General features: G+C 36.7%; 1 protein-coding gene across 11 annotated transcripts in view; it reads left to right on the top strand.

Annotated features, from left to right (window-relative positions):
- The window catches only part of RAPGEF2 (Rap guanine nucleotide exchange factor 2), a 336,200-nt gene extending 314,244 nt beyond the window's left edge, over nucleotides 1-21,956 (top strand). For 4 of the 11 annotated variants that reach the window (XM_072621383.1, XM_072621384.1, XM_072621390.1 and 1 more), the window contains 11 exons: nucleotides 145-356; nucleotides 456-579; nucleotides 1,381-1,404; nucleotides 2,527-2,750; nucleotides 5,213-5,422; nucleotides 8,610-8,762; nucleotides 9,489-9,611; nucleotides 11,572-11,797; nucleotides 12,673-13,235; nucleotides 18,028-18,333; nucleotides 19,862-21,956. In XM_072621383.1, coding sequence (XP_072477484.1) covers nucleotides 145-356; nucleotides 456-579; nucleotides 1,381-1,404; nucleotides 2,527-2,750; nucleotides 5,213-5,422; nucleotides 8,610-8,762; nucleotides 9,489-9,611; nucleotides 11,572-11,797; nucleotides 12,673-13,235; nucleotides 18,028-18,333; nucleotides 19,862-19,887 — 2,191 coding nt within the window. In that variant the 3' untranslated portion in view covers nucleotides 19,888-21,956. The remainder of the gene's footprint in view (nucleotides 1-144; nucleotides 357-455; nucleotides 580-1,380; nucleotides 1,405-2,526; nucleotides 2,751-5,212; nucleotides 5,423-8,609; nucleotides 8,763-9,488; nucleotides 9,612-11,571; nucleotides 11,798-12,672; nucleotides 13,236-18,027; nucleotides 18,334-19,861) is intronic. The other 7 variants (XM_072621387.1, XM_072621389.1, XM_072621394.1 and 4 more) reach the window with 3 other exon arrangements.
- Nucleotides 21,957-22,125: the final 169 nt, after the last annotated feature.

The following is a 22,125-nucleotide window of genomic DNA, read 5'->3' on the forward strand; positions in this document are numbered from 1 at the left end:
CTAGTACCCATGTACCCACGTAGTTGTGGTTGCTTGATGTGTGTTTGATATGTATAGCTCTCTCTGTCTTTATACACTTCATTCATATGATGTGCATGGTCATTCTAAAGTGTCACCTAATTCACCTTTTCATTTGTCTCCCAGTGGCCTGAACCTGGCACCAGTAGCAAGACTTCGAACTACTTGGGAAAAACTTCCTAGCAAATATGAAAAGCTATTCCAGGATCTCCAGGACCTGTTTGATCCCTCTAGAAACATGGCAAAATATCGCAATGTCCTAAACAGCCAAAACCTGCAGCCCCCCATAATCCCTCTATTCCCTGTGATCAAGAAAGATCTAACATTCCTTCATGAAGGTAAATTGGAAATCTGAGTTGGGTTTTCTTCATCTTCTTCTTCTGGGGAGTCTAGAAGCAAACACCATCCTGATTTCCATTTCCCCCCCTCAACTACAGGAAATGATTCAAAAGTGGATGGCTTGGTGAATTTTGAAAAGCTGAGAATGATTGCAAAAGAAATTCGCCATGTTGGTCGGATGGCTTCAGTTAACATGGATCCAGCTCTGATGTTTAGAACTAGGTATGTTTTTCACCATTAATAGCACATAATATACCTTGAAGATTTTTCAGCCTTTAAATTAAACTCAGAAAAAATATGAACTTTGTGTCCTGTCTACCCTTTAATGCAAACTATGTTGGAACATGGTACGCCCCTGACAAAAAGACCTTTAAAGAATAAAATGTCTGAAATAGCATCAAGCACACTTTAAACAGTAATTAAAAGGCATTTTATCATTGCCATCATCATTTTTCTTTATATTGTATTGTCTCCTATCTTTAACTATTGAAGCATTTTTAGTCCCTCTCGTATAACCCTTGTACATCAGCCTATAATTCAATAGTCTTAGATCTAAAACTTCAAAAGATGGTATGTAGATTGAAAAATCCAAGTCACCTAAATGATAATGACATTGTGGCTCTACGCGCAATCTGATGAACATTTTCAATCTGGCCAAATTGTTTGCTTTGTTTAAAAAAAATTCAACTGGTTTTTGTTTTTGTTTCAAAATTTAAATGATATGACCAAAATTTCAGTGATGATATTTAAACCTAATCGCCCTGGAAAGACACAGTTTTTCCTTCTTTTAGAAGAATATAAGAATGCTACTGTCGTTTTCCCCCATGTTATCATTCTGGTGCACCTGCTGTTGAGACCCAAATCACTTGGTTAAGTTGTATGTCTGAGATGATGCTGTTAATGTTTGTGGGCTACTAGTACACTTGCTTGTCCTGAGGTCTAATCCCTTCTTTCTGAGCTTGTGATCTTTCTCTGTCTCTCTTTCTATATACATGCTTCAATCTTCATGGCTCTCACTTACAGGAAGAAGAAATGGCGGAGTTTGGGGTAAGTGGTTGGTGACAATGCCCACAGATGTACACTCTACTCTGTCCATTTGCATTGTTTGTTTTTCTGTCTGCTTTTTGTTTTTTCTGATGCTTTAGCATTTTTTTCTTTTGTTAACCCTCTTGCTCTGGCAGAATGTTAGATGACATACTGACATCGTTTAATCCATTGGGGCTTTTGCTTTTGAGGTCATGCTATGAGAGCTGTGAAATAATTAACAATTGCTTAGAGAAGAAATAGGACAGACATACTTAAAGTATCCAGATTGGCTTGATCCTCATATAATTGGTATGAGTTACAATAATCCAAATGTGGGGGCATTGGGGGAAAGGAAGATTTTGCCATTGAAATTCTTATTTCTTTTTCTACACTTAGAAATGAATACATATAAGATTGACTTCCAGATGTTATAAACTTAACATTTTTTTACGGCTCAACTAACTACTATTTTCACTCTATAAATCAATTCTTTTAAAATTTTATTCTTAACAATTCATGTGCCCAATAGTTTTCATACATGTATTCAAGTTTGCATGACTCTTGTACTCATATTAACTTATTGATTGCATTACTTACAAAAACTTACCATATCCAACCCCCCCCAAATAAGAAAAAACTGAGTTATTTGTTATCATGGCTACTTTTATTTATAGTTTGAACTTCTAAAATTTATATTTTTGTTAGTTATGGAAAGCATTTTTTAAAAGACCAATCAAATTTTAGACTACATAGATTTAATTTAAAAAACAATTTAAATTTTTAAATGGAGAAATTAAAAGCATATGCTTTTAGAGACATTTATTCCCTGTTGGCTTATGTAAAAGAGCTAGTTTGAATTCTCTTCTAGATAGATGTCTGAATTGGAATTTTCCTAGTCAGAGAAGAATAGGTACCAGATACGTATGTAATTACACAGTTGTAATTATTTTTAGCCATATCAGTTTATTTTCTTTACCCCTCCCCTCCCCCCCCTTTTTTTTTTAGTTCTTTGTCTTACTGGAATGAGGCATGTAAGCTTTTCAACATAGATTTACATCCATGCAAACCTTTGGCATGTTTCATATTAAGTCAGGGAACCTTGTTCTAGAGTAAACTACATTATCTTTTTTTTATCTTTTCCAGATCTCTCAGTCAAGGTAGTACAAATGCAGCAGTACTTGATGTTGCACAGACTGGTGGACACAAGAAGCGTGTACGCCGGAGTTCCTTCCTCAATGCCAAAAAACTATACGAAGATGCCCAAATGGCTCGCAAAGTGAAGCAGTACCTGTCCAACTTGGATCTCGAAATGGATGAGGAGAGTCTTCAAACATTGTCATTGCAGTGTGAGCCAGCAACCAATACCTGTGAGTTGTTTTTCCTCTAAGGGGGCTGCAGGGAAGAATGAATTTGGGAGTCCACGAAAGTGTGTTTAGGTCTTTGTAGGTATAAAATGACTGGGAAGCAAAATTGGACTGCAGGCAGCAGGAGGTTTAAAAAGAAAAATAGAAAACTTTGAGATCAGGCCATAAAAATTGTAATCCTTGTAAAGTTATGACACTTTATCTTTTGTGGAGGGCTCATTTTGAAACTAACCATTTAAATGTCAGACTAAGAATTAGAGGAGTTATTTAAGTGAACACAGTTATTTGGAATGGTGTATTTCCTTAGTACTTCCCAAATTTCCAGTCAAAAACATGTTTGGGGAGGGATCCAGGTGGTTAAAGGTTTCAATGAGAAATGAAATAGTTAACCATATTATTGAATCTTGATTTTTGTTTATTTGTGGCCAAATTGAGATAAGGTAAAAGATGTTGGGGCAGCTAAGTGGTGCAGTAGAGAGAGGCACCAGCCCTGGAATTAGCAAGACCCAAGTTCAAATTCAGCTTCATATACTTATTAACTATGGGACCTTATACAAGTCGCTTAACCCCAGTTGCCTCCCATCCCACCACCTCCCCCACCTGACTCCCCCAAAAAAGTGTGGCCTGGAGAATTTTATATAAAATTTGACTCATACTTAGTCTAAGTAGTTTAAACCAGTTTAATCAGTCCAGACTTTCAAATAACTACAGAAAGTCAAGTGGGATAAACAATGTGCTTGTCATCTCACTCCCTGCCAACACATATTCTGGTAGTATAATTAATGTAATTAGCATTCTTTGGTCCATGCCTGGATAAATTAGATACTTATAAATCGAAAATAGCACTATTTGTTGAACTTTGCTAAGTATGATAATGTTAGAAAAATATTCAGCACCATTATTAAAAAAAAATTGTGCGCTATGTTTTCTCAAAATATGTCAAAGATTTCCTGTGGGAGACAGATTTTTTTTTTTTTTTTGGTAATTCAATCATAAACTTAATTTTTTTTACTATTCACTAAGGATTATTTTAAAATACATTTTAATGAATTTTCATATTACTGTCACTTCCCAATATCACCCCCTAGAATCCTCCCTTATAGCAATGTGCAATTGAACAAAACAAATTGCAAGATCAATAGTATCTATATTTTATCTATCTTTATATTATATGAAATCTATCTTTATAGATAGCTTTCTGACCCTGGAGTGTGCTGGAACTCACTCATACTGTTTCTTGAGAGCTAATTATTAACTTTTCAGTGTACACACTTATACTTTAGGAATTTGCAAATGCTATATATATCAGGATGTATCATCAGAAAATGATGTATTTTCTTGATAGTCTTGGGGAAAATGTTAATTATGAAGAGTCAAATTAATAGCATTATGTCTATTTTTTCTTTCTGGAGAAACAGATGTTAAATTTTTAACAGCATAGCCCTGAACCTTCCTATCATGGAAAAAGGAATTGTATTCCACTGTCAGTAAACATATCCAAAACAGAAACCCTCCCCTCTTCCCAGCTTTCTTATTACTGTAGAGGGCACCACCAAAGTACATGCATGTCACTTAGACTTACAACCTTGGTATCATCCTTAAATCATTTGCCCTCGCCCCCACATGTCCAGTCTGTTGTCTAGCCTTTCTTGTGTATGTTCTCTTTTCTCCTCTTACATAGCTGTCAGTCTATCACTTGCTCCCATCTTCTGTCATCTGTATGATTATGGTAGCCTCTTGGTTGTCTCTGGCCAAGTATCTCCTCACTCCCATGTACCTTCCACTTACTTAGCTGCCAAACTGACTTTCCTAATAGCTCTGCCTATAAAACACATCTTCCTACTCAATAACCCCAGTGGTTCCTCATTACTTACAGGATCAAAAATTAAATATTATTTGGCTTCCAATTTGGTATCTTTTCATTAGCCACCCCCTATGCTTAGAATTCTCTTTCTCTTTACCTGCTTCTCATAATTTCCCTGGCTTTCTCTAAGACTCAGCTCAGTCCTATCTTCTGCAGAAATCTATTTAAGAACTAATGGTTTATTTCTTGTAAAATTCATGAAATTAGCAAATTCTTTGGGGGTAAGATAGGGATAGGAACTGGATTTTTTTTTCCTATTGATAAAGGGAATTCCCAGGTAAGAAATCTATCAGTGTAGGTGGCACCATCACTGAAACTTATATTCTTCAAGAATTGTGTAGGACACTCTCTGAGGCCACACAGCTAGTATGTATAAGTAACAGTGAACCTTAGTGTCACTAGCTTCAGCTCTCTAGCTTCCATACTATACAGCCTCACTATCATATTTAAAGAAATAAAAACTAGTGTAATCTATCAAAAATTTTTATTTTCTGCTGTTAGATATACCCTTTAATGGTGTTTTTGAAATAATCTTTTAAATAGTTACTAATACTTTGATTTATTTTTATTTTTATTTTAAATTTACTTCTAAAAAACATAGTGCCTAAGAATCCTGGAGACAAAAAGTCTGGAAAACCTGACACATCGCCTGTAGCTTCAAGGGCAGGAACACAGCAGAAGGTACAAGCACAACCATCGGCGCAGCAGCAGCCACCACCACCACATAAAATAAACCCAGGATTGCAGGTTCCTGCTGTTTCTCTCTATCCGTCACGAAAAAAAGTACCTGTAAAGGATCTCCCCCCATTTGGTAGGTCATACATGCTGTGATTTTTTATTTTATTTTTTCATAACCAGTATACATGCTCTATTATAGGGGCATTGGGCAAATTTTTATATTTCTGAAAATTTAACCCGAATGTGATTTCTTAATTGAATTTCATTAACAGTAATGTGATCATTTGCCTTTTTTCTAAACGATTCTGGGTGTCTTACATTATCAGTAGGTGGAAAAAAGCATATGCTTGAAACATTATTTTAAAAAATTTAAAAATGTTGTAGACTTTTCTAAGTATTTACGTTTTACTGCGTGCAAACTATTACTTTGATCATGTACTCACACGTTTGTATGCAAAGATCCCTGAAGCAGAGGTGAGTTGAATATAGCAAAAGTTCCTTATGTCATCAGTCAATGTATTGGTCCCAATTTCTTGTGATCAATGGCTTATGGAGTCTAAGGCTAAAATACTTTGATTTGTAGTTGGTGAAGGACATTCTCTTAGACATTAAGGAGCAATTTATTTCTCAGTTTTTCTATTTGAAAAGTAATTTGTCATTCCTCTCACCTTCCCAGCCACCCCCTTCATACTCCTCTACCTCCACCCAACCTTCTGTGTGTAGTGTGGGTATGTGTGTGTGTGATTTGGAGAAAAAATAGAATTGACTTTCTCTTCTAGCAAGTATACATTAAACAATATGATGGTATTAAAACCAGAAAATATGATAACAGGAGGAAGTTGCACCTTGCCTATTACGTACATTATAACTTAGCTTCATAGAATCATAGCTTTTGAGATTTAACGGACCTTGGGAGGCATCTAGTACAACCCCATCCTTTTGCAGATGAGAATGTTGAGGCCCACAGAGATAATGTGACTTATCCGAGGTCACACAGGTAACAGAACCAGATCTGAGATTCAAACTCCAATCCAGTTACTCCAAGTTCAATCCTCTTTTTAGTTTCCTTTTTAATATATAGACACACGCATCTATTCTTGTAATAAGAAAACTTGGCTTTCACCATTTTTGTGTATTTTTTCACATCTCATTCCTTCTGCATATTCTAGATCCCGTCCCTTCTAACCTCCTTAAGGGATCATTTCCCCAAATTTATATACTCCCATTCCAAGATAATTTAAAAAGTTTCTTAGGGGTGAAGAAGAAATACCTTCACTTGAACATTCCACCCCCTTCTAAGCACTTCTTCATTTCTTCTGAAGTTTGAGTACTTATTCAAAGCCTCCATTTCTTTTTGGTATCATTTAAAAGATATCACTCATTTATTCTTTAACCCTTCATCTCTCCTCCTTTTCTTCCATTTCAGTGAAACTGCTCTTTAGAAGAGCAACACTGACCTTCCAGCTAAATTTCATGAATGATAGACATTTACTCCTTACTCTGCTTGGTTTCCTCTGTTTATCAACCTTTTCCTCTTTAAATTTTCCCTTTCCTATCATGACTGTATTCTCCTAGTTCTTCCTCCCACCTCTGTCTAATCAGTTGCCTTACCATAACTGTAAACATCCTTCATGGGTAGACTTCTGATTTCACCAGTGAAGAGATGTCTATGTTTGGGAAACTCTATCTACGTATACCAAAAGCTGTTCTATAATTTATAGGCTTAGCGAATTTCTTGGGACGATGAGGGTTTTGGATGTTCGTCTGTGTTTATGTGTACAGTACGTAACACACAGGACTTGAACTCAGGCCTTCCTGACATACTACCATTGTTCCAAGCTGCCTTTTATTATATCTAGTAAATCAACAAGTCTTGGCAATTTTTTCCTTTGTACTAGTTCTTAGATTTACCCTCCATTTATTAATGATCTAGGTACTCAACACTAATCACTCCAACTTCTAACTAAGTTAGAAGTTATAGTCAGTCTGTTCATTTTTTTCTACTTTCATTAAACACTGCTTTTCCAATTAACTAATCAATTAATTATAATTGATTAAGCATCTACTATTTTCCAGGCCCAATAATGTCCCTCTGTTGTTGAATCAAGTCCCAATTCTTAAACTTAGTATTCAAGTTCTTAGATAAATTTGTCCTACCATATCCTTTACCTTTTTACCTCCTAACTCTTTACTATACTTCTGATTTTCCTACATTAACTTTTTTTCCAGACAGGCCAATTTTTTTTTATTCCCTTTCACAAATGACAATCTCCTTCCTTCACTGTACATTTAAAGGAAGGGTCAAATTTGGTGCAATATTATGAAATAGGGATGGCATTCCAAGAGAGAATGATATAGACAAAGACAAATGGACCGTGTAAATTGGTGCTGCGGCTTCGACTTTTGTTTTTGCCATTCATAACACTGGACTTGGAGCTAAGAAAACTTGGACTCAGATCCCACCTATGACATTTATTAAATGTGTGACCACATGCAAGTTCCTTAACCCCTGTAAGCCTTAGGCTCCACGTATGTAAAGATAGGGATAGTATTACTTTCATACCTGTCTCAAAAACTCAAATAAAGCAATGTGTGGAAATCACTGTACACATTTTAAAGTGCAATCTGGAATAGAAAGGCATTTATAGATAAATAAAGCATTTATTAAACATTTACTGCGTACAAGAAGATATTATTTACACATTTACCGTGTGCCAAGCACTGAAAATATAAAAACAAACAAGCAAGATAGTCCCTGTTTGCAAGGAGTTTATATCCTAATAGGGAAGCTAACACACATTAAGAGACATGGCCATAAGGAGTGTCCTGGCAGTGTAAATTGATCACTGTTCTTAGAGCTTAAGAAAGAAACAGGTTGGGGCATAGTGAAGGGTATTTACGAGGCAGTATGCCATGAATGTGCCCAGGGAGATGTGTTCAGAGCCATATGAATGTTTTATCACTCAGAAGTCCAGAATCCCAAGGTGGGACCTTGGCCAGGGAGTTGCCTGTCATTACAGTCATCATTCTAGAAGCTTTTGACTAGTGTTTGTTGATTTATGGATTGTGTGCTTTGGCACTGCCCATTGGTTTTGGAAAATATACAGCAACTTTGGACCCATACTTAGGTTCTCAGAACTTGGGAAAATTAGGTTTGAACTATTTAATAAGAAGAAGTCATTTTATTTTTTTTAAGCATTGCACATAAATGGTCTTAAAAAAAAAACAAGTGAAAATAGTCTTTAAAAAAAACCTTTTAAAAATTATAATTATTCATTTAACATAGACCTAATTCAAGTCTGTTTTTCCTTGTCTTGTAGGTATCAACTCTCCACAAGCTTTAAAGAAAATCCTTTCTTTATCAGAAGAAGGAAGTTTGGAACGTCACAAGAAACAAGCAGATGATACGATATCAAATGCATCTTCACAACTCTCTTCTCCTCCAACTTCTCCACAAAGCTCTCCAAGGAAAGGTAGAATTCAGTTATGAATGAGTTTTTTGTTGTTGTGGTGCTCAACAAATGCTACACATTTCAGATACTGTGAGTTATAATCTGTACTTTTTAGAAGTTATACACTGTAGTTCATAAGATTTTTCTTTAGTAATTTAGCTATTATGTCAAGTCAATTTCCCCCTCCTTCCCCGAGATTATTATATTAAAGAAGAACTTAAAGCATGTAATTTTTGAAAATATACTGATAGTGCATTTTTTAGGGTCTTATTTGGTTTTCAGCATATGACAAATTTCATTTTCTCAGAAACAGACAATTAATTTGGATTAATAAATATTTCACGTGGAAGAATGGTTTAAAAACAAACATTTCACGTATCTCCTGGTTTCCTTTTTCATCATATTAACTCAGGTCTTGATTTTTTTAAGGAGACAGAGTATCTTTGATAATTTGAAATTATCCTATAATAGAATAGCAGGTAATCCTTTTTTTTTTTTTGCCAGTTAACACTCAGGGGCACTTTCTCCTCCTATATTTTAAAAAATAATACAGACAAACTTGTTTGTCGCCTTTAGAAAGGGAAAACAAGTCAAATAAAACCTAGGACTCATTTCGCAGAAATGACACCTGCCTGATGGCACTTGGATGTCAAGAAGTTAAACCGTCTGCACATTTTTGTGCAGGTTATCAGTCTCTAGTGTCTCTATCAGATAGATGTCTAAACTATCTTCTCATCCTGTTGTTAGGTGGCAGTGGCAATCAGCTGAGATCTTATGGCTCCAGACAGTCGGACCTAACCAGTTCCTCCTCTTCTCTTGGAAGTGAGAACAGTAACAAGAATAACAATGCACCACGGACCTATGGGATAGGTGGGGTTTATAGAACCAAAAGTGGGGTGGGAATAACCAGAATCATCTCACAAAATTGGATAGCCGTTTTAAAGAGAACGGGGAGTTCCTTCAAATGGCCAGTGCTCTCTGTAATTAAATTTTTTCTAGGGTTATTTTTTTCCTTTTTATTCGTTTCAATTTTTTTTCTTTTTGTGGAGAATATACCATGAAGACTTTCAAATTTTGCACCAAACGTGAGATCTCAGTGTAATTGTATTTAGTGAGCATTTTAGGAATTGAATCATTGTTTAAAACTTATCAAGACCTGTGCTTTTTTTGAAAAAGGAATCTGGAAGTCTAAATATAATGAATAGATGGAAAATTTCTGTTTCAAAGAGATAGAGGCAACATAGTATATAATGTAATAACAGTCACTGACCTCAGATGACTTGAGTTATAATCCTAACTCTGCCATTTACTTTGCCATGCATATTGCCTACAAAACTAATATTTTAAAATATTAGTGATATTACTTTTTCACTTGCTGTGTATATCTATATTATACATATATCTTCCTATAAAGCTAAGAAGTGAAGCAGCATTAGGCTTCTCATTGAGAAACATCAATAATGTTGAAAAGAAGGCACAATTATCTTCTGACTAGAAGTTAAGAACTCTTCGTTTAAAGGGCCATCCGTAGCTTCATCCTTGCTGGCATCTAAAATTATTTTTGGCACCTCAATAGGAGCAACAGGACAAATGGTGACACAAATAAGGTATTTGCTGAAGTTTTTATAAAGGATGCCATGTGTATCTAGTACTACCCTTAATTCAGAGGATATATAATTCACTTCTTATCGATATAGGACTGATGTAGATGATGCTTCTGAAGGGTCAGAGGCAGATGATTGACAACATATCAAGATCATTTTCTTAGAAGGGAAAAAAAAAGCAATTTGAGAAAGTCACCTTAAGTCACAATTGAAGTTTACCAGTTTGAGTCAGAGTTGATAAAATATTGGGAATTACTTTTGAAATTTGCATTTTATTATGTAACTTCATGCTCAGTGAATTCCACAGGCCTACCCTGATGCAAGTTAGAAATAGGAGAGCTCTTAGTGATCAGAACAACCCTGAAGGATTGTGGTCAAAGATTGGTCACAGTCACACTTGTCATCTTGCTCTCTAGTAATAGTAACCTCAGTAGATTGGACAATCAAAAGAAGGAATTGGACCTGATCTGATGCTTTTGCTCTATACTATTGTCGAGATATAGACAAATGATGTTTAAATGTCACAAGTTTAGTTTTAAGTGGTTTAGATGCAGTTTTAACGCTTTTCCACCTTTTCTTCTCATTACAGTAGAAAAACATTCTCTAGTACTATATGTTAATTTTTTGTTTACCATATTTCCATACTTTGGAAAATTGGACATGCATTAGCAATCTCTCATACAGTGTACAATATACACAGAGTAGAACATACCTGAAAAATGACTTATTGCATGGCACATCAAAAGTTCTAAAGATAGAAAGTGACCAAAGTGGAAAATTGGAAGATAATTTTTTAAGAAAAGACTAAAAATCGCAAGACATTTAAATTACGTAAACATTTTACAGAATAGCTAATTCTATTTACATTTTCTAAGTTAAACGATTTGAAGTAATCAATTATTCTGTACCCTATTTCATCTCAAAAGCCCGCTAGTAAGCACATTTTATAGGTGAAGAATTCAAGGTATTACAAGTCATTGGTGAAGCTCAGATTCCATTGCCAAGTTCATAACCCAATTTTAAATATTGCTTTTTTGAATCCTTCATTGAGGAAGTCAACATACATTCGACCTCTTTGTCACCTTCTCTCCATGCTTAAAATGTGTTAATTTTTTTTCTTCTGTTCACTGGTATTATTTTTCAATTTCTTTCCTTACACTTGGTGGTAGAATTTGGGTTTGTTGTGCTTGCAGTCACTGATGAATATAATTCTCTTTCCCATGCAGGTTATACTTTGGCTCCTAGTGGCACTGTGGATAACTTTTCAGATTCTGGTCACAGTGAAATTTCCTCCCGATCTAGTATTGTCAGCAATTCTTCCTTTGATTCAATGCCAGTCTCACTGCATGATGAGAGGAGACAGCGACATTCTGTCAGCATTGTGGAAACTAATCTAGGTATGGGCAGAATGGAGAGGCGAACTCTGCTTGATCCAGATCAATATAGCTTAGGGTAAGAATCTTTCTATGCTTTCATTTAAAAATTGTTTTTAAAGTTTACTTTTCTAATTTTATGGATTTTTCCTCAGTTTAAAGCAGATTCTCTTTTTTCTTCCTGGAAGCCCACTTCCATTCTTCCAAGTTCTAATAAAGGTCTTCATTGATACATCATTGATGCCAATTGCAACCGTTGCATGCCTTCTCATTCTGTGTCATTCTTAACCATGTCTTTCTAGAAGTCTTATCTTCCTTTTTCAATTCAAAATGTTGGTTCTAACTCATTCAAGTCTTCTGAAATTCCTGTTCAAAATGTAAATAGAAACAGTAATTTGACGAGCTGCCTATCTTTCTGCATGTCATAGTCTAGGAAAGATTTGTTTTTATTCACTTTGTTTTTCCAAGGTGGATCGTTAGAACAATCTCATTGTGCCAGGAAATTCTTCTTCCCATTTTAAAATTCCCACATCATTCTAAAATGCCTAGAGGTTCTAATCCAGGCCCTTTTCATTGGCTTTTTAATAAGGTTGACAAATACACTGAAGCTCGTTTTTTCTGCTAGGTGTGTAGAATCTCTCTCAATCCTTTTTAATGAAATTGTTTCCTTAGCCAGTCATTCAGTGTGTTGAGGCTGTCGTTGGCCTTGTGAGGCTGATGTTAAGCTGAAATGAATACAGTCATTCTTTATAATTGTTTTCTAATTTCAGGGTATTGAAGGGGGGAAAATAAATTTTTCTTTGTGTTGTGGTGGGCAATTATAAGCTATTCTTCTCTTTTCTTGATTTTTCCTCCCTACTACCCTACTCCACCAGAAGTTTTTTTTTGATTGAAGATTTTTAGCATTTGTGATACCAGTAATATTTTTCTCCTTTCTTCCTATTATGCATTCAGGTCCTACGCACCAGTGTCAGAGACTCGGGGTTTATATGCTGGGGCTACAGTGATTTCTTCCCCAAGTACTGAAGAACTTTCGCAGGACCAGGGGGACAGAGCTTCACTGGATGCAGCAGACAGTGGCCGTGGAAGCTGGACTTCTTGCTCAAGTGGTTCCCATGATAATATACAAACTATACCACACCAGAGAAGCTGGGAGACACTTCCTTTTGGGCATGCTCATTTTGATAATGCAGGGGATGGTGCAGCCTTGTGGGCCTCAAGCAGTCATATGGACCCAGTTATGTTTCCTGATCATAGCACAAAGTACAACAGACAGAATCAAAGTCGAGAGAGTCTTGACCAAGCTCAGTCAAGGGCAAGCTGGGCATCCTCAACTGGATACTGGGGAGAAGACTCAGAGGGTGATACGGGCACCATCAAACGAAGGGGTGGGAAGGATGTTTCCATTGAAGCAGAGACAAGTAGCATAACATCTGTCACTACAGAAGAGACAAAACCTGTTCCCATGCCTGCTCACATATCTGTGACATCAAGTACTGCTGCAAAGGGTCTTATTGGTAAGTTGGAATTGCATTTGAATCTTGACTTTATTTCCAAAAAAGAGTGGAATGAAGGGGGTATCATCTGAATAGATGAAGTCCTTTTACCTTGTCCATGTCCAAAATTGTGTATTCATTTAGAAGATTGTGTCACTTTCAGAACTATAATAGTATCAGATTACATTATAATTAAAATGGGTCCTGTGCAGCAGTTTGAGGTCCTGACGTGATTCAGCAGTGGTTCAAAAGTGATTTGACTATTAAAAGCCCTGAGCCTATTGATAAGCCAAGATGACTAGACCAGAAAAATCATCTTGGATTATCAAAGGGGCAGAGGTTTTTAACATTTTAAGAAAGCCTCTAAACTACTATATTTGGATTCATGTAAAAATTATTAGGACTTTGCAGTACACATCTTAAAGAAATTTGATCTCTTTGTATCTAGGCAAAGGGATTTTTGTCAGTAATTTTTTTAAATGATTAAAAAAAATTTTTTTTAAACTATGCAGAATTGTTCCATGTCCATGGTCTTCAACTCTGCAATTCACTTTTGATCCTAATCTCCTATCCTTCTATTTAGAATTCCTCCTTTAGGTGGTGCAGTGGATAGAGCATCAGCACAGGAGTCAGGAGGACCTCAGTTCAAATCTCACCTCAGACACTTGACACTCACTAGTTATGTGACCTTGGGCAAGTCATTTAACCCCAATTGCCTCATCCTGGCTCATCTCCAGTCATCCTGATGAATATCTGGTCACTGGATTCAGATGGCTCTGGAGGAGAAGTGAGGCTGGTGACCTGCACAACCCTCCCTCACTCAAAACAAAGTCAAGTAAAAGTTATGTCATTATTTCTCTAATGGCATGGTCTTCTTCGGCAGTGAAGGGTGAACACACACTTACTTTTTATTCTCAATGTGATCAGCTATCCTTGTTCTTCTGGTCAGTTACTATTATTCTGGCTTCACTTTCTTGTCTTATACTTTTTAATTTACAGTTAATTAGTTCAACAAGATGCCGTCTTCTGTCCTTGCTCTCTTGCCCTTCCACCACTGATCATACTGTGCCACATTCTCCTCATCCCCATTATATTCCCACTACCCCAAAGTCCACTTACGAACTCTTGGCAGAAGTCAACAACTGGGCCCCAATACCTAGTAATGTTATCAGGCCTCAGATAGGACCTAACAGCTCTTTGATTTATTTCTTGTGACTTTCTGTCATTCCTAAGTTTTTTCCTCAAGCTCCCATTGTTTTTCACCAGATGACCTGGCTGACTACTTTACCAAAACAAAATGAGATAAAACAAAATTGTTTCCACGCCTAGAATCCTTCGTAGAACTTCCTCGTTCTCTCCTCTTTGCTGTAGTTATTGTGCATGACATGTCTCTTTATCTTACTGTGTTATCCTTAATTGTATCCCCTCCTTTTCAGGGTTTATTATCTCTCTCTTATCTTTCCTCTTCCTTTGTCTCATTTCTTCACTGATGCCTGAAAAAAACAAAATACATTACATTTTTCTTATCCTTAAACCTATTTTTGACCATTTCAATCTAGATCTCGTCCTGAATCTGTCTGCCCTTCACTGTACTTAAGTCATAGAAAGAATGGTGTGTGCTCACGGCTAGCATTTTCTTATCACCTACTCAGTCCTCAGTCCCTTGAAATGTGGCATTACACCCCATCATTCCAATCAAACTACTCTTTCAATTGCTTTATCTAGTTATCTTTTCTCAGTTCTTATCCTCCTTGACTATATGTGACTCTAGTCAAACAGCTAGCTGCTTAGCATGACATCTTTAATTTTGTCAGTAATACAGGAAGTTTTCTCTTCAGAAGTCAGCAACTCATTTGTAACTTAAGTGACTTGGCCATGGTCATATGACTAAAAGGGTCAGAAAAAGGGCTTGAACCCAGGACTCTTCCTTCATAAAACCATCCTTGATTCCCTCCAACCCTCACCATCTGAAAGTGATTTTTTCCTTCTTTTCATGCATTATTCAGCACTTTATCTAGATGTAGGGTATAAACTGCTTTGAACAAGGACCATCTCATTTTTTACTTTTACATTCCTAGTTCCAAGCACAGTAAATGTATTTGTAGTGGGTGCTTTAATAAATGTTTATTTAATTGAAATGAACAGATTTCATGGATCTGGGTACCTATGGCATGTATTTTCTATGGGAAACTCAGGGCATGTGTTGTTAAAATGTGAATACAGATACAGAATCAGGATCTCTGAATATCATCATCTTACATGTCTCTCCCCTCAGCAAAGAAATTATATTTCTTTTGTCCTTGAAAGGACTACAAATTATATATAAATTTGATACAGTTAGATATAATACAAGACAATTTGATACAAATTATCAAATTTGTATCCTGAATAGTGGACACTTAGTACATTCTAATTTTTTTCCTGAGAGCTATGAAAAAAAGTGAAGGAATCAATGAAAAATATTTATTAAGCATTAACCATGTGCCTAGCATTGTCCTAAGCACTGAGACTACAAATAGAGAAAGCACGCCAATCCTGTCCTTAAGGTACTTACTTTCTAATAGGAGGGAGAACATATATAGGTGTGATCAGAAAAAAGGAGTTATGGTCTGGACAGTGACAAAGATGGTAAGTAGAATGATAGGATAGTCCATTAAGAATGTGGTTTAAAAAAGTGGCAACATTTCTTTAGTATAGCTGAGCCAGATTAAAATGCAATTGGGAAATACTTAACAAAATAAATAAAAATACAGTAGAACATAAGTGGTGTTAATAAGTGGTTTTCTAAGTCAAAAACCTCCAGGGATCCTTATGTACAGTTGGTGGTCCCTGTTTCTATGTAAATTTCACAACACTGATGGAGGAGATAGTAAAATAGAAAATCAAAACCTTCTTCTTTAGCTACATGTACATATGTCAGTTTCTTATTCATGAATGACACTGAGGAAGGGATTCGGTTGGAAGAAACTGGTTATCTAACTTTTTTCTTTAATTGCCAAACTTTTTTAAAAAATCAATTTTACATAATTTACTGTTGAATTCTCTAGTTGTCTTCTTTGGGCCTTATTTCATTTTTTTCTTATAGTGAAGTTTTAGAGCCCTGATTATAATATGGATTCATTCCTTGTGTTTCCATGGACAAAGTTTATTAACCTCTTCTTTGTGATGGACTTCTATAGAAGTCTGGTAAAGCCTATGACATCTTCCCAGATTAGTGTATTTAAATGCATATAACAGAAAATACACAAGATTATGAAGGAAACTAATTATATGAAATGCAGTTATAAAAATATTTAACCAATTTAAAGACCCCTGTGTTAAGATCCTGCAATAAATTCTTCTGGATTTATCCTTGAATCTTAGCGTTTTAGCATGGAGGCAAGATAGAAAGGGACCCTTCCCCTTCTCTTTTCTAGAAGGTATGACTCGATTTTTACTAGTGTATGGTGGGTAGTCATCTCCATCTCAGTGAAAAATGAGGAATTATGACCTTCTCTTCCCCCACTGTTTATGTTTTTAGTCTCTCTCCCCACCCCCAGTTCCCATGCTATGTCAAAATAGGAAAAACAAAGAAAAACAGAGTTGTCTTGCTCTACTCTCAAGCCAGCAACAGAATCACAACCCTTTGCCTCATCTCCAAGGCCAGCTGAAGGCCCAAACTGGTTATCCCTATTTTTCCTTCATGTTTACTGCATATACATTGATAAATTTGTAAAGAGTCTCAGAAATCATCTGATCCAAGCCTTATCTGAAACTTGTAGGCCCTTTGTCCTCTTTAATAAATGGTCTTCCAGTTTCCACATAAATACTTTCATTGAGAGGAAACTCAAGTGCTTCCACTTTTGAATAATGATAACAGAATAAGTTTAAATTGGAGGTGGGGGAAGAGGAGAAGTAGAATTGTATCTCAAGTGGTTTCCTTATATTTTGTGCTTTAAAAATGTTATTCTGAAAAGGGGCCAAAAGGCATCACTATGGTACTGTGGTACTAAAAAGATCAAAAAGACCCTGTGATAAATTTTCTTCTTTATATCATCTTTTTCAAATATCTGTAGACAAGGATCATGTTCCCTTTAAGATTTTCCTTCTCAGTTGGAGGTGGAATTCGTTCCATTTTCCACCTCAGAGATTATACCTGACCCTCATCCCAGACATATTCCATGTGATTCTTGGAGCCATCGCAGAGTTTGAGGGTATTGAGCAGTCAGAGTGATTATAGAGCCAATATTAGAGGTCCGTTAGAGATGCTCCAAAGGAATCATTTAGATCTATAGCAGGAGCAGGAATCCTGAACCTTTCTTGCATTGTGGTGTCCATTGGCATTCTGACCAAATCTGTGAACTCCTTCTCAGAACAATGTTTTTAAATGCATAAAATATGTAGGATTACAAAAAGATAGCAGTTATTTTGAAATTTGGTGAGAGATAGATAGATAGATGGATGGATGGATAGATAGACAGATAATCAACTAAGTTTATGATCCACCTGAAATCTTTCCATGGATCCCAGATTAGGAAGTCCTAAAAGAAAGATCCTCACTCCTTCCTTCCCCCTCAGAGAAAAATCCTTAGTACCCCTGGATACAAATTCACAAAACCAGTCCTAAGAATTTTATTTTGTATTCATCTCCCATAATCTCCCTAGGAGCTTATGTTTCCCAAAAGAGAAAAATCAAAGTCAGACTATACGGACTAGGGCAGACTACATTTCCTTTTCCCTCTGAAGTTGAACCTGAGTCTAGCTGACTGAGGGTGATATGCTTTCTGACTGTCAAGTCCTATTTTCTTATAATGGTACCTTGTTTTTACTATAGCTCGAAAGGAAGGCAGGTATCGAGAACCACCACCAACCCCTCCCGGCTATGTAGGAATCCCCATCACTGATTTCCCAGAAGGACATTCACATCCAGCCAGCCGGAAACCTCCAGATTACAATGTTGCACTCCAGAGGTCTCGAATGGTGGCCCGGACATGTGATACACCTGGACCCTCCACATTACAGCAACCGCACAGTCACCCAACAAACCGGCCTGTGAACAAACCTCAGTGGCATAAACCAAATGAGTCAGACCCACGCCTGGCTTCCTATCAGCCTCAAGGGTTTTCCACAGAGGAGGATGGTAATTTAATTATAGTTATTTATATTTACATAGCACAGGAGAATTACAAAGCACTTTGTAATTTTAAAACCTTGAAGATATTGATTTATATGTTGGGGGTGGGGGAGCAGGGCACAGCATAAGCTTTTTAAGAATTTTACAGCAAAATAAATGAAAATGCCAGTCAGGTTTTTGGGACAGCACAGGGCAGGCCTGGACAGTGAATCTCTCATATCATATACTAGTACTTTCAGAGAGACAAGATGGTTGGTAGTAGCACCTTTCCTTCTCCGGCTAATTTTTCTCATTAATGATTAACAGATTTCCTAATTGACAGTCCCCAAAAGTTGTCTTAAGACGTCAATAGTCACGTATGATAAAGTTTATACATGACTAGTTTCTTTGCATAATACTCAAAAGCAAAAGTACACATTATTCACTAGAACTGAGAAATTTTTACAAGGAAAATGTGATATATTCTTGAGGTGAGGAAAGGGAGAGGTGTTGAGGTTGAATGGATTGGGAAATCAAAGGGTCTTCATTCTGGGAAGGACTTCATCTGATCAGCCTTCACAGTTTAATATAGCTTTGACTTCCTGCCTTGATTGTATAGAAATGATTCTGCCTGTTCTCATACAGATGAAGTAGAGGAACTGAAGGAATTATCTAAATAATTTAAGTTTCAAAACACTGAGTATTGTTTGTCTAAATCTGCTACCTCTTCTGTGTAGACCTGGCTACTGCTGGTTTAGAAAAAAAGTCTTCAAAAGTAATCTCCACATTTCTTTGACTGCTGAAAATTCTAGATAAAAAGAAAACCCTCCAAAGTAATGACTCTCAGCCTTCACCTGTGTCTGAATCTTTAACAGAACCTTAGGAATATTTCCATTTGTTAGAAGATAATGGGCATCCGAAGCCACTCTGTGGAAGTAATCTGTTCTGTTTTCATTGACTACATTTCATAAGGGTCTGATGAATAAATGTAAAGCCTTATAGAGTGACAGATGGTAACATGTTTAGCAGTAACTATAATGAAATCCTTGGTTTCCTCTCTGGGGATTTCATAGATTAGTGGACCTTGACATGCCAGGATAGAAATGTTGGGCAGTGAGAGGACTTTGAACTATTTTTGAAAACTTCCTTTCCTTTGACTCTTTCAAAGCCTAGTTCAGAGGAAAGACAAAGGAGCGTTGAGGTTAGCATTTACTATACAGAGAAAGCACAAAAGTTGGAGGCAGAAGCTCTGGGTCCCAATCTCACCCACCACTGTCATGACTCTGTGACCTTGGGCAGTTTCCTCATCTGTGAAATAAGGGTTTTGTACTACATGACCTCTCTGAGCTTTTCCAGCTTTAAACTGGTGATGCTCTGATCAGTGGATGTGGAAAGTTCTTTACATTGCTTGTATGGAAAGTAATTTTACAGTGCACAAATGGGGACTGTTGCATTGACACCTAATAGTACAGTAAATGTTTGTTGAGCTAAATTGAAAATTTTCCTTTGGTTGATTTTCCTTTTTTTTCCCCTCCCTTCTGTTTTATGTTTACAGAAGATGAGCAAGTCTCTGCTGTCTGATAATTGGGGCTTTTCTGGATCCAGAGTGAGCCACCTTAAAAAAGGAGAGCACAAGAAGATGTCCCTAGTGTAGGAGCCTTGGAACTCAAGTCCAAAGGATGGTGGACCGATTTGCCTCCTTCCCTGCCTTAAAGCAGCATGGGGCTTCTTCTCTCCCTTCCTCCCCATCCCTCTTGCATGTGAAATACTGTGAAGAAATTGCCCTGGCACTTTTCAAACTGTGTTGCTTCAGATGCCCAGTGCAGCCTTCTCCAAGCCTCCCAACGTCACTGTCTACCACCTCACATGATATCATTCCAAATTCCAAGATCTTCACCACATCCAGGTGATTCACTCTGGCTGCACATGACACCCAGAAGGGGTGTTTTGGTTTGTTTTGTTTTGTTTTTAAACTTTCCTTTGAGATTTTAGTCATAGTCCTAGCACTTGGTTTCATTGGGGGTAATGAGATAAGCCAGCCATTGAACGATTTGGGGCCTTTAACCTACCAAGGAAGAAAAGCGAAAACGATGAAATACTCTCGAGTGCTCGTTTGCTTGTTTACAATGCCTATTTTTGTTACGGTTTCTAAACATTGTGTTGAGAGAGTAAATGTTATAACTTTTGTGTGAGAATTACAGTATTATTTTGTACCTTTTTAAAGTAGAGTTGCCAGCCTGGGTTTTGTAAAACCAAATAAACCAGACATGGTGTAGCTATACAGAGAAACATAGGAGACCCAGCTAGGAGATACACTGTCTCTGTTTGCCCTGGTAACCTGCCCCAGGAATGCCCCATCCTGGACGCATGAAACCTTAGCCAATCCTTAAATTACCAAGATTCTTCCCCATCCCCCACGTTCTTCCCCAATGGGCAGGTCCTTTATGCAGAACTAAGCATTTGCACGTATCCAGTAGAGGGAAATAGGACTTTCTGTGTCCTGTGTCTGAGCCTTGTGGAGCCCAGGAGAACTTTCCTTTACAAGGAAGATCCTGTGTCAGGAAGATGGATGGCAACCCCACCTTTAAGTTATATTTCTTTGACTTTTTTGTTGTTGTTGTTTTTGTTAATTTAGAGATTTAGTTATTTTCAGAGAAAAGTGATAACTGGATAATGTTGCAGTAAAAGCAGCTTGGGATGGCACGGCTGGATACCAACTGTTTGAACTGCTTTCTGAGTCAGTCTCCTTCTTTTTGACATGGTATTAGGGAATTGACAAGCCTACTAAATGATCAAAGATAAATAATGTGGTTAGATATGCCCGCCTTTGCAATGCAGACTCCTCACTGAAAGATGAGACTGTTCAATGGCTTTAGAAACACTGCATGTGTAGAGAAAGGCCTCCGTGTAGCAACCACCTGCTCACAGCTGCTATTAACCCCATGACTGAAATGACCCCTCCACTCTATTTTTGTGTTGTTTTTGCACAGACTCCGGAAAAAGTGAAGGCTGCCAATCCGAGTAGTACTCAAATGTGAGGAACTGCTGGTCTTGGATTTTTTTTTTCCATTAAACTCAGCTGATCATATTGATCAGTAGATAAAACGTAAATAGCTTCAACTTTTAAAGTCAAATTGCAGTGATTTTTCACTGTATGAAACAATGTCAGTGCTTTATTTAATAATCCTCTCCTGTAGTCATGGCTTTTGTCTACTTGCTTATATATCACATTGTCAATTATGCATTTGTAATTTTACATATAATATGCATTCTTTGCCGGTTTTATTATATAGGCTATGGACCTCATGTGCATATAGAAAGACAGAAATCTAGCTCTATCACAAGTTGCACAGATGTTATATAAGCATTAAGTACTTGTAGAACCTAGGACGGCTAAACTCAAGTTCACTCTGTGATGTCCAGTGCAGAATGTACAATTAATTAACTGGTGATTTCCTCATACTTTTGATACTACTTGTACCTGTATGTCTTTTAGAAAGACATTGGTGGAGTCTGTATCCCTTTTGTATTTTTAATACAATAATTGTACATATTGGTTATATTTTTGTTGAAAATGGTAGAAATGTACTATGTTTATGCTTCTACATCCAGTTTGTACAAAGCTGGAAAATAAATAAATATAACAGAAAGCATTGTCTCTGTCTTTAATGTGTCTCAGTGTATTATTGAAGTAATGATAAGAAAGACTTTCTCAGCCTAACCATGGAAGCAACAGTTAGGCATATGCAAATAATACAGCCTTCTCATCGTTGGAGAATGTCAACCTCTTGATCTTTTTTTAATGCAACTTAAGAAAAT

This window comes from Notamacropus eugenii, chromosome 6 (genome assembly GCF_028372415.1).
Source record: "Notamacropus eugenii isolate mMacEug1 chromosome 6, mMacEug1.pri_v2, whole genome shotgun sequence".
In the NCBI taxonomy this organism is placed as follows: Eukaryota; Metazoa; Chordata; class Mammalia; order Diprotodontia; family Macropodidae; genus Notamacropus; species Notamacropus eugenii.